We start from the raw sequence: 13,479 nt of genomic DNA, 5'->3' as shown, positions 1-13,479 counted from the left end.
GTCATGAATTCCCACTCCTTCTGCATACTTAAGCCACCACAATTTAAATATTTTTGTGTTAACTACCAAAAAATATTTAACACCATAACATGCTTATAAAAAAATATAGTGTAAAATTATTTATTTCACCTATATAATAAATTTATAAATTTAATTTTATCTCATTATTCTTATATTATTAATTAATTAAAAACAAATAAATTGTCCATTTATCAAAATTAAATTGTCATTTTACTCAATATAATGCTCCAATATTTCATAACTTTTTCATTTTTTATAATTAAAAAAAATAGAATTATAACTTTTACAATTATTTCATCTTAAATTTAATTATTTCCTAAAAATATATTAAATGTAAATCCTAAGAATAATTTTATAAAAATCCAAAGAATATTTTAAACAAGATAAACTTGTGAACACGGAGGTATAGTTATAGCTATTATTAATTATTAAAAGTAAGAATAAAAAGGTAAATGAAGCTAGAGTTGGAATGAGGGAGTGTTGATGGGTGTCACAGAGTCAGAGAGAACGTAACAACATTAGAGAGGATTTTTGTTCCCACAAAAACAAAAAATAAGAAAGAAGCAACACCAAATAATTCCTCATCACTGCTTGGACCGAAGCAAGACGGCGTGTCGTGCCTGTCTCCGAGACCAACGAAAACACCCACCCATTGCATCCTCTCTCTCTTCGTTTCGAAGCTAAATTATAATCCAATCCCCTTTCGCTAAAGCAAAACCCCAATTCCGATCGATCCCTATTCTCCCTTTTGGGACTCTCTTTCCATCGGATTCCGTTCGAAACAGCGAGGCGAAGCCCCCAATCGATGGATCTCGGGTTCGATGCGGCCATCGGAGGGTTCTGGAGGTTGGGCCCGTGATGGGATTGAAATCCGTTGGTAGCACTTGCGCAGTGGAGACGGTGATGAGAAGGGAAGGGCAATAATGGAAGTGAAATTGGGGAAAGTGAATCTTTCTCTCACTTGAATTTGGGCCTCTCTCTCTCTCTTTCTCTCTAACTTTCTGTTGTGTGGGTCATGGATGGGGTCGCACGCGCGGAGGAGCAGCCTCAGTGCAGAGACTTGGCCTCGGGATGGCGTCCCCGCGGCTCTGCGTTCGCTCCCTGTGTGCCGAAGGCTCCCCAAGAAGAAGCTGCTTCCGAGAAGCCGCAACCGCTGCGCGTGGTTGTGAGGAAACCCGTGAGTTTCTTCTCTCGTTTTGATTGCTCGTGGTTTCTGTCGGAGTGAGTTTGTGATTCAACTGGCTTGCTTGCTTGCTTTGTGTTTTTGTGATCAGAATGCTGCGGTGTGAGGTTTTGGCTGAAAAAGGTGTTTCTTTTGAGTGAAAAGAGTGGCGGGTGTGTTGGGATTTAGGGGTGCTAGAGGTGGAGCCTTTGAGTGAAATGAAACCTTGATTGGGGTGCATACACTTCAGTTGTGGTTAGTGGGGTGTGGGTCTATTATTGTTTAAGATTTCTAGGTATGGTGGACTTTATGTATTCTGTAGATATGCTTTTGGTTCGTTTGTTGTGTTGGATTCTCGCGGTCTTCAGTCTTCCGTCTTCACCCTTCTTCTTCCCAGCAACGGTTGAAAAAATTGTAAAGAGGAAGTATGCTAAATGGGAAAAGATTATCACTTGGGTCGTGGATTGAATGATGGCATACCATGCTATCCTTTTGTACTGGATCCAGCTCCTGTGCTTTTTGTGCTCTTGTCAGTTGTCCCTTACATAACTAAGCTATCCACAATTTTGATTGCGTTGAAGATTCCATTTTTCTTGGAATTTTCATGTTTTTTTCATAAATGATAGGAAATTTCTGAATGGAAGTATGGATTGAATCTTGTTGATTATATTCGATAACCTTGATTCCTTGGAGTATTCCTTTTCCAATTGATAGCTTTTGTTGCATTGTGCTACTGATATGTTCCAGTTTTGTAGTCACTTTTGCCTAATATGCGTGTTATGTATGATGCATGTTCAAAATCTGCTAATCACCTGTTCATGCCTCCTTTTGTTACTGATTCTTTATCCTCGATTCAATATACCTGTTTTTGGTCAATGCTGAGTGTGCCTTGTGTCCTTGGAATAATATCTATTATCTATCTTTAGTGGTTTGGTATATAGAGGCTAAATCTTTATGTGCACTGGTTTAAGGCTTTAAGCATAGAAATTTCTTTTGACAATGATAAACATACACTACTATTTGGTGATGCATTTGGAGCCTGTAGTTCCATTAGCTTGGAGCTTGGAAGTTGATTTGGGATAAGATTAGGTGATTTGCTTGTATTTAATGTAAAGCATATAGTCGTTGTAAGGTGGTTTCTGTTGGGAAGAAGAGAAAACAAGAGACATGACTAAATCCTAGAATTGCCTAATTACTATAATTAAGGATATCTAATTCCTAGAAATGTGGGTTTTGATCTAACTTAATCCTACAAAATTTACTCATAAGATGAGTTCCCCCCCTACTCCCCCCCCCAACACACACACACACATACACACACTTATATACTATATTATGACCATATCTCTAGCTGATAAGGGATTTTGGCCTTTTCCAATACATCCCCTCACAGCAAGCTCTATTGGGCTTGGTACATGGATAATATGGTGGGTGACCCTTTTTGATGGATCTAGGATAGAGTCTAATACCATCTTAGAAATATGGGTTTGGGCCTAACACAATTCTACAAAACTGACTTGTAAGATGATAGTTGCCCCCTCCATTTATATACCCTATTTTGATAATACTAATAATATCCAACAATTGCTTAATTATCATGATTAAAAAAATCTACAATATCTAACACTCCTCAAGTTGGAGCATATAAACAATGTGCACTAAGTTTGTTACAAATATGATCAATTTGAGGATCCCTCAAAAACTTAGTGAAGACATTTGCAAATTGATTCTTAGAATTGACAAAATGATGTTACCGTTTACGATCTTCTCCGTGATGAAGTGACATCTACCTCAATGTTCTTAGTTCTCTCATGGAATGCTAAATTTGAAGCATTCTTAAGGCAATTTGATTATCACCAATGAGTGACATATGTGTAACATCTCCAAACTTTAGCTCTTTAAGCAATTATTTGAGCCAATTAAGTTTACAAGTGGTTGAAGCCATGCCTCGATGCTTCGCTTTTGCACTAGATCGTGCAACAAATTACTTTTGCAAGAAATCAAGTTACCTCCAATAAGAATGCAATATCTGGAGGTAGATATTCTATGAGGAGAACTCGTCCAATTTGCCCCTAAATATCCCACTTGAGTATGACCTTTTTATTCATATGAAACAATGTTGTCAAATATCCATTATAACGCCGTTATAACGGAAAAAACGTCGCGGTTCAAGTCCAAACCGCTATTTGCCATCCGTTTTATGAAGGTTTATGGCAGTGTCCGCCATTTCTGATATGGCGCCCACCATGGTCATGGTGCCATGAAGCTTTATGGCGGTCATGGCAGTCATGACGGGTTTTTTTTTATGAAAAAACCTATTTTTGGGCTTCGAAACAGGCCCAAATGGAATGAGCCCTAATTTTTTTTTGGCTCGACTCACTTCTCCCTCAGTCGCGCGAAGTTCTGCACTTGGAAGAGGAGGTCACGCACAGTCGCACAATCTGCCCTAGGTTTTAAACCTCTCTGGTCACCTTCGTTAAACTCTGATCGCTGCTGTCCGGTCACCTTTTTGACCGACCATCTGAACTGCGGTGGCCCAACACTCCAGCGAGCAACCACAGGTCCACGACGCGTGTACAACACTTACGGAAGTCGAAACTGCCCCTATCCACCATCGTTCACCGTCCCTTGGTCCCCTTTCTAGTCGGCGACCTGAACCGTGGTGGCCCAACACTCCGGCGACATAGATAAACTTAAAATTTAACATTTTTTTTTCAATTTTAATCCTCCTCCTCCTCCTTTTATTTTTTCAGTTTTAATTCTCCATTTTTTTTTCCAGTTTTAATCCTCTCTTTTTTTTTTCTTTTCAGTTTTAATTTTCCTCCTTTTATTTTTTTTGTTTTAATTCTCCTTTTTTTTTCTTCAGTTTTAATCCTTCTTCTTCTTTTAGTTTTTCCTACTCCTTTGAGTCCTTTCTTAATGAATTATGGTATTGTTGTTATGATATTTAAGTATTTAAGTTGATATTATGTTGCTTTTAATTTAGTTTTGTTGCTTGTTATTTATTTTGTTGTTTTCTTTATATATATATATATATTTTATTTATTTATTTATTTATTTATTTTTTGTCCACCATGGCGTCTGCCGTAGGCCACCATAGCATCCGCCATAGAGTTATAAAGGATTTTCGGCCTCACTGCTATAGACCGTTATCCGTTATCGATAACCTTGATATGAAAGACCTTTTCTTGGAGCTCATTTGAATATTTTAGAATATGAATGACAACAACTGAATGCCCTTTACAAAGAGAGTTAAGAAACTGACACACTACACTATCTGTAAAGGTAATAACTAGTCGATTGATAGTGAGATACTTCAGCTTCCCTACTAGTTGTCTGTACCTTCCTGGATCTAAAAGTGGCTTCCCCTAATCTGGTAGAAGTTTGGAGTTAGGATTCATTGGTGTGTCAACAAGCTTAATATTCATAATGTTTGTTTCCTTCAAAATATCCATTGCATACTTCCTTTGGGAAATGACAATACCACTCTTAGCTTGTGTTATCTCTATCCTAAAGAAGTACAAAGTCTACCATGATCTTTTGTTTGAAAATGGTGACACTAAGTGTAGGGGATGGCTATGATAGTCTTTGAGTACAGAGGTGGTCCGGTGCTAGTCCAACTTTGGTGCGGCAATTATCCAACTTTATGCTATTTTGCGATGACACTGTCAAAGCCTTTCTTTTCATATGCAAGGTTTTCTAACTAGTGGATTTTTAATTAATTATTGGCATTTTCTTATTGCATCCGTCATTTTGAAAAAATTCCTAAACTACCCTGACTTCAATCTTTCCAAATTCAGAACACCCAATCCGAAATGTTACATGTGTTCCAAAATACCCATTCTGAAATGTTAAAATTGTGTTCCGGAATACCTATTACAAAATATCAAATGTGTTCCAAAATACCTATTCCAGAATGTTAAAAATGTGTCCTGGAACACCAATCCATAAAATAAAAATTTTGTAAATCTGGAAAATAAAAAATTGTAATTCAGAACAATGAGCAAAGTTTGTAATCTGGAGCACTATCTTTTGATGATGAGAATAAAATGTTTCTTGGTGACCAAAAGGGAATTTACACTAGTAACGATTGATGTGGAGACAGACCACATTGCACAGCGAGAACCCCAATAAGCAAATTTCTTTGCATCGTATGACCACCAATCTCTGCCCGTTCAGCTATGCCTTCTCCACTTTCGATGCAAGTCAACCCAACATGTGGTGCTGCGTGTCCTCCACTAGCATAACATATTAACCTTGATTATTGGGTATAAGTTATTAGCCTTGATTTGTTCAATGTTAATTGGGCTTGTGTGGAGTGAGAATATTGAAAGAATTTTGTTAGTGTAGTTGATTTAGACACCGAGGTTTCTTCATTCCCAACGCAAGTATTCATACAAGTAAAAGAGTTGTTTTGGAAATCCCAATTTGGAACATACTTTTAACTTTCTGGATCGGGTGTATTTCAGAACATATCTTCTTAATTCGGAATAGGTAATCTGACACACATCCTCATTATTCTTGAATGGGTGTTCTAGAACACATTTAACATTCTTGATTAGATGCTTTGGAACAAATATTTACATTCCGGAATGGGGTCCCAGAACACTTTTAACATACCGGATTGAATATAACAGAGCACATTTTTAATATTCCAGGTTGGGAAAAGTTGAAGTAAAGGTAATTTAGGAAATTTTTAAAAATGATGAGTGCAATGAGCAAAAACCTTAATTGTTTTGGCTGTGGTTTGGGTCAGGTCACAAACTCAACCTTTTTTCTTTTTGTTTTCAATAGTTTTTTAGGTTTGGGTTCGTGCTGAGTCATGCTACCCAACCTATTTCTTAAATGTTTTTCTGACTAGGAAAAAAGTGTGGACTTGTCTAGAGGAAAGACAACTGTGGTGTGTAAATGGGTGTTTACCCTCAAGTTTCATGTATAAGGCATATTAGTCTATTGATAGATACAAAGCAAAAGTTGCTAAAGGCTTTACCTAGACTTATGTTATTAATCACTCAAAAACCTTTGCCCATGTTGTGAAGTTAAACACCATTAGAGTTCTTTTGTCGTTAACCACAAATTTGGACTGGTCACTACTCACTCCATGAACTAGATGTGAAGAATGCCTTTTTAATTGGGGATTTGGAGGAAGATGTCTACATGGATGTAGCCCTAGGTTTTGAATCACATTTTCATCAAAAGGTATGCTAGCTTCAAAAATCTCTACATGAATTGAAACAATCACTTAGAGCTTGGTTTGAGAGATTTGCCTAATTTATTAAGAAACAAGGGTATGCTCAATCCCAAAGTTAGGATAGAATGTTTGTAAAACATTCTTCTAGAGGAAAAATGCCCGAGCTAATTGTTTATGTGAAGACAACGGAGATCCAATAGATACAACTTGGTACCAAAGATTGGTGGGAAGATTGGTTTATTTATCTCTAACTTGACCAAGTATAGATATTGAAGTAAGCTTATTAAGCCAATTCATGCACTCAGCACTTGAAGAACACCTTGAGGCAACATGGTTTTGAGGTATTTCAAAAGTGCTTTGGGTAGAGGATTGTTTTTTAAGAGAACTGGGTAGCAAGGCATTTGAGTATTCACAAATGTGGACTGGGATGGGCCCATTATTGACCAAAAGTCAACATTTGGCTACTGTACTTGGAGAAGCAAAAGGCAAAATGTTGTGGCTAGAAGTAGTTCATATTCATAAGCTGAACATAGGGCAATGGCACAAGGAGTTTGTGAAATTCCATGGCTTAAAAGAATTTTAGAAGAGTTACCACTTCCCACAAGTCTCCCCATGGAGCTGTAATGAAATAACAAGACTGCAATTACTATTTCCAATTCAACATGACTAGATCATGCATGTAGAAATTGAAAGACATTTTATAAAAGTGAAGGTGGAGGCAGGCCTAATTTGAGTGCCATTGTTTCCACTTCACTGCAAGTGGTGGACATTCATATAAAAGGATTGTTTAGTTTTGAATTCTTTATAAGCAAGTTGGACTTGCAGGACATCTATGCACCAACTTGAGGGTGTGTTGACAACTATATGCGCTTTTATTTTAAATTTACATTTCAAATTAGGATTTTTAGAAAATATAGGTGTTATGATCAAGATCAGATTATTCAGGTCTTGATTTTATTTTATTCTTCTTTATTTTCTCCCTATCTTATCTTAATATTTACTTTGTAATCAGGATGGTTAGGATCTCTCCTAGTCATGTCTTCTTATATAACTCATGTAATTCAAATAACTAATAAGAAAGATAATTTATTCTCCAAATATATATACCTTAGAAAAGTTACTCTTCATTTCCACTCTTTATTTTCTCTCAATCTAACAGTCAAAGATGAATTAATTGTTAGAACTGTTAGATTGAGAGAAAATAGAGGGTGAGGACAGAGAGTAACTCTTTTAAAGTTACTCTTAAAGTAACTTGATCCCCACCTCTTCTCTCTCTCTCTCTCTCTCTATCTATCTATCTATCTATCTATCTATATATATATATATATATATATATATATATCTTTACTAATTGCCTATCAATTGTTTTATAGCCTATATGGCTTTTCTCTCTTATTCATTTCTATTTATTTAAACATATATCTTTAGCATCATCTTGATATAAGATGGAAATTTGATACATTATTATGTTGTCATTTATATCTTTCTGTTTGGAGCTTATGATATCCAAGATTTTATACTGATGCTCAACTTCTAATTTACAGTTGGTGGCTAGATTGACCAAAGAAATTGTTGAAACATACCAAATATGCAATCCACAGTTTAAATATTCTGAAGATCTAAATCCAAAAAGATTTTTGACCAGCCCATCTGTTGGAGTGCTTAATGATGGCTATGATAATGTAAACTCAGATCTTATTTTGACGGTGAATTTTGTCTTGAATCATTTAGAGAAAAATAAAAGGTTTGTTATCCATATTTCCTTTTGTTTTGTTATCATTATATATATTTATTGATGAATACCAAAGCCAAAATGTTGATTTTCAGTTGATACCAGCTTACACAATTGACAACTGCAGACATCTTTATAAACTTTGCATTTTGATGTGTTGCAGATATATTGTCAAAGATCTCCTTGGCCATGGGACATTTGGACAAGTGGCTAAATGCTGGGATTCAGATACCAACAGTTTTGTTGCTGTGAAGATCATTAAAAATCAACCTGCTTACTATCAACAGGCGTTGGTTGAAGTAACTATTTTAACAACGGTAACATCCTGCTGCTGCTGTTATTATTATTACTAGTACTATTAAGATGCTAGTCATTTTCTTGGAAGTGCATGAGAGATTACTCATGTATACTCTCTTTTTTCCTGCAGTTAAATAAGAAGTATGATCCTGAGGATAAGCATCACATTGTTCGTATATATGATTATTTTGTATATCAACGACATTTGTGCATTTGCTTTGAGTTGCTGGACACAAACTTGTAAGTTTTGGACCTTTCTATTCCATTTAGAATTTGTTATCATCAGTGAGAATGCATTTAAAGCTGGAATGGTCTTAAGTTCTACTGAACTAAACATATTAGTCCAGTTTTTCAAAGTCAGTATCCTAGATTTATTATTTTCTCTCTTTTGTATATTTTAGTGTTGACATTGTGTAGTATACAGGTATGAGCTTATCAAGATGAATCATTTTAGGGGATTATCACTTGGTATTGTTCAGCTATTTTCTAAGCAGGTATGCCAATTCTTTGTATGACTTTTCCGCTTGTTCCTTTGGTATTGGTTGGTTTTGATTTCTTATTATAATCTATTTCTTAAATTTATGTCACAAGATTTTATGCGGACTGGCTCTACTAAAAGAGGCTGCCATTATTCATTGTGATCTGAAGCCAGAAAACATTCTTTTATGTACGAGGTTGGTTTCTTACATGAAGGTGCTGAAAAGTAACTGTATGCTGCAGCTATTCTCTTAAGGATTTAACACCTAAAATGAGGGATTCACTTCAGAGAGGAAATGAAGAGTTATAACTGTTGATTAAAAAAATTAACAGTTGAGATTTAAATAACTACACAATTTATTATATACATGAGCATGATTTTAATCACAATTTCCGTGTTTATTTTATAGTCATTGGTTATAACTCTTTATTTTACTTTCTATTAAGTGAGTCCCTCAATTCAGATGATTCAAATCTTTTTCTTAAATTTTCCATGTATGCTGCAGCTATTTTATTATGAGATTTGATGTAATTATGTTTCATATGTAGCCCTGTGAAGCCAGCAGAAATAAAAATTATTGATTTTGGATCAGCATGCATGGAAAACCGCACCGTTTACTCTTATATTCAGGTTTATGTTTACTGTAGAAAGTAAGCTTTTATGATAATTCCTGTTGTAATTATAATTGCCTGGTACCTATGCCTATTCTATTTTTTTTATTGCAGAGTCGATACTATAGATCACCTGAGGTTCTTCTTGGATATCAGTATCCTAAATGATGAAATCAGTAGCTGATGCCTTTCTTTTCAAACATTTTTGCTTTTGGGGTTGCTTTTCATTATTTTATTCCTTAAGCTTCATGTCTCCTCAATATGTTTTTACATTGCAATATGTACATGGTATTCTATATTCTCATGCTTCACCGATACTAATGAAATAATTAAAATATATTCTTCAAAAGTTTTGTTTTCTCTTTTAAATATTTTTTTTCAGATTATTTTTTGTACTCATTGCTTCTTGTTAGTTCTTAACTCTTATCAGATACACAACAGCTATTGATATGTGGTCCTTCGGGTGCATAGTGGCGGAATTGTTTCTTGGATTACCATTATTTCCTGGGGCTTCAGAATTTGATCTTCTGAAACGGATGATTGAAATACTTGGGTATGCCACTTTCTCTCATGGGGGAAACATTTTAATTATGTGGCTATACAATTTATTTTGCAAAAGATGTGGTATTACCTTGAAGATATTTTTTCTTTATTCATTTAAATTATACTTTACATGTTAGCTTAAAGAGAATTGGTTAAAGGATTTTAAGTATCCATTTTCATTTAACAAGGGTTTTCCTGCAATAATATTGGAGCAAAATGGTTTCACATTCTGTAAAGTGCAGGGCCACTTTCAAGGATAAAATGCAGTTATAACTGTTGATTAGAAAAATCAATGATTAGATTTTAATAATTTCATAATTTGTTTTACATATGTGAAAAAAATTAGTCCTCTAACCAGGGGAATGTCTTCCTTCCACTAAAATCATGACATCCAACCTGTCTAGTCTGGCAAAGAAAATCTCCTAAAATATAAATGAGCAAAACACCACAGAATAAATAACTCTTTCCCACATGTTGTCTTTAGAACCATTAGAGGGCCAATTCCAACCATAGATAATAAATACAAGGATTTAAAGTTACCATAATTATTGTAATTACACAATGTATAATCTGCCCTATTTACATTGTTTCTAACGTGTTATTTATGTATATTCTAAAGTATAAAAGTTAATGTTGAAAATCAAATTCAAATTTTTAGTTATTGAATAGTGAGTTTATGGGCAATTCATATTTGATTTATAGGAACAAAATCTCATACAATCAAATACATCTATTATATTAAGCCTATTTAAATCTAGCTTCGTGGTCTCATTTGACACACTATTTTCCACATATCTTTTGTTTTTCCTCTCTTTCAACATGGTGTCAAAGCCAGGTTGAGGAAACTCTAAAAACCGTGCCTACTTGGTGGACCCATTGCCGTTGTTGACAACTTTTTGGCAACCATGTTCTAGTCTTGTTTGCCACTTTGGTACACTTCCTATCATCAGTTGCAACTTTCTGATGATCAACAACCTTATTTGCTCTTTTGTTTCTATTGAGGATCTCACATTGACTTGTTATATGACTAAAATAATCTATATAATTGAGAGACAACGCCAACTTACAAGTTAGTTTTGTGGGTTGAGTTAGACTCAAATCCACATTCTAAGATGGTATTAGAACCCATATTGGTGATTGCTGTTGGGTCCGTTGGACCACATGTAGATGTCTAACTCTACAAACTTCATGCTCGTGCAAACTTTATGCTCAAGATATCTATTTCTCAGCCTAAGGGAGTATGTTGGAGATTTAACATTGACTACTAATATGACCAAAATAGTGTATAAGTGAAGAAATTCCACAATGACTACTAGTGATATGGCCAAAATAGTGTATATAAGTAGAGGAAACTCTCACCTTACAAGTCGATTTTATGAGGTTGAGTTAGGTTTAAACAAACATTCTAAGAGTTTTAATCATAGCTTCGTCTAGTTCTATTGATTTGATTGCACATATTTGTAATTCATTTGCTTGCATATCTATGTTTACTTCCCTTGATTCTTGGGTTTTTAACTTTGGTGCGGTTGACCATATCTATAGTAATAAAACTCTTTTCTTCTCTCTTTACATCTGATTATTTATCTTGTGTCACTACAATCAATACTTCCCAAACGCAATCTGAAAATATCGATACTGTCCATCCCCACCCGTCCTTACAAGTTGACTCCGTCCTTTATATCCCAAGGACTAGGTGTCCATTCAATTTACTCTATGTTTATTGTTTAACTCAATCTCATGATTGTTTGATTACCTTTACTAAAGACACTGTTACACTGCAGGACCTTAGTTTGGAACAGATGATTGACATCGAATACGAGTCTCATGGCCTTTACTATCTCCTCACCACATCTCAAGCATGCTTTTCTCACTGTTCCCCTTTCCCATACATGCTTAGTTGGGTTATCGTGGTCTTCCCAAACTTTAGAAGATGGTACCTAGGTCTTTTCCTAGTTATCTAATTAGCATTGAGTCCTGTCAACTGGGAAAACATACTCATAGTCAGTTTCCCGATCTTTCCAATAAACAGGCTTCTTCCCAATTTTGCTTTGGTTCATTCTGATGTCTAGTGTCCTTCTCGTATGATTAGTACTCGTGGATCCAAATAATTTGTTACTTATATCAATGATTTCTCCCGTTGTATGTGGTTAATTTTAATGAAGAATAAGTTTTAATTATTCATTATTTTTGTATGTGGATTGCAAATTAATCCAAGTCAGAATCTTTCCTGATTCATAGGATATTTTTATCCTTGATTTTATGTGATTTTGTTACTTGATTTTTCCTACCTTTTTGAGATTGTATATATATTTCCAAACCCTCTGTTGTTCCTGGTTTGCTCTGATGCATGTGGTGTTGATCCCAACGTCTTGTTTGATTTTTCTCTGTCATCAATTAGGGTTGGCAGATGCTCTTATCCTTTGGTTTTTGTCCCTGATTAAGTCTCTTTTTCTTTTTGATAATATGTGAGGTCACTAGAAACTGGCAAGTCGCTGGTTTTGTGAATATTTGGCAGTCAAACCTGTTAGCACAGGTTTTTAAGCAATTTGATCATTGTGTTGCCGGGACTAGTTGGTTAACTGGTTTGCCAGTGCCAAGTTTACCGGTCAAACTACCTGGTCTGAGGTCAGTTTCACACCACTATTTCTGTGCCCAAAATAAGTCTCACATTAGACACTGGAAGACTGTTTTGAACCTTTGAAGTCGATCCCATCAATGACATCACAGGGTGTTTCTCACTTTCTCCTACCCCAAAAGTCTTTTAACATCTTAGATTCTTATGTCTCTGTCTGACAGAAATGAAGGTTTGTTTTAAGAAATTAGATTTTGAACTTGAAACAAAAATATTAGATTTAGTTCTCATCTGCAACTTAGTTGGTTTCCTTTATTTCGTTTACTATTTTGATTGACATTATAATTGTTGTCAATATATTCTAGAGGACAACCACCTGAGCAACTTAGTTGGTTTCCTTTATTTCGTTTACTATTTTGATTGACATTATAATTGTTGTCAATATATTCTAGAGGACAACCACCTGATTATGTACTAAGGGATGCCAAAAACACAAGTAAATTCTTTAAGTGTATTGGGAGTCTCCAGCACATCGAGAGCAGTGAGAGTTCCAAAAATGGAAGAAGTGTTTATCAAGCATTGACAGTGGAAGAATATGAAACTGTAAGTTTTATATGTTACTGTTTTTGCTGTAGGATCTTTCTCCAAAATGAACAATGTGGCATCTCTTCAACTCCTTTTCTCCTTTTGGTTCGTTTTTTTAATATTACATGATCATTATCATATTTGTGGCTCTTGTTCAGAGAGAATTGAAGAAGCCATCAATTGGAAAAGAGTATTTTAATCATATGAACCTTGAAGCAATAGTTACAAACTATCCCTACAGAAAAAACCTAGCTAAAGAAGATATTGTCAAAGGTTAGCTTCCTAAA

General features: G+C 35.1%; 1 protein-coding gene across 1 annotated transcript in view; it reads left to right on the top strand.

Moving 5' to 3' along the window:
• The first annotated feature begins 484 nt into the window (after window positions 1–484).
• Window positions 485–13,479, top strand: part of YAK1 (YAK1-like protein 1) — a 32,583-nt gene continuing 19,588 nt past the window's right edge. Inside the window, exons 1-11 of the mRNA XM_020370447.3 lie at window positions 485–1,198; window positions 7,919–8,118; window positions 8,270–8,423; window positions 8,534–8,643; window positions 8,828–8,897; window positions 8,995–9,077; window positions 9,430–9,511; window positions 9,607–9,647; window positions 9,923–10,045; window positions 13,060–13,210; window positions 13,351–13,465. Coding sequence (XP_020226036.1) covers window positions 1,037–1,198; window positions 7,919–8,118; window positions 8,270–8,423; window positions 8,534–8,643; window positions 8,828–8,897; window positions 8,995–9,077; window positions 9,430–9,511; window positions 9,607–9,647; window positions 9,923–10,045; window positions 13,060–13,210; window positions 13,351–13,465 — 1,291 coding nt within the window. The 5' untranslated portion in view covers window positions 485–1,036. The remainder of the gene's footprint in view (window positions 1,199–7,918; window positions 8,119–8,269; window positions 8,424–8,533; window positions 8,644–8,827; window positions 8,898–8,994; window positions 9,078–9,429; window positions 9,512–9,606; window positions 9,648–9,922; window positions 10,046–13,059; window positions 13,211–13,350; window positions 13,466–13,479) is intronic.

This window comes from Cajanus cajan, chromosome 5 (genome assembly GCF_000230855.2).
Source record: "Cajanus cajan strain Asha chromosome 5, NIPB_CcT2T_4, whole genome shotgun sequence".
In the NCBI taxonomy this organism is placed as follows: Eukaryota; Viridiplantae; Streptophyta; class Magnoliopsida; order Fabales; family Fabaceae; genus Cajanus; species Cajanus cajan.
This window is presented reverse-complemented; position numbering and strand designations above follow the sequence as displayed.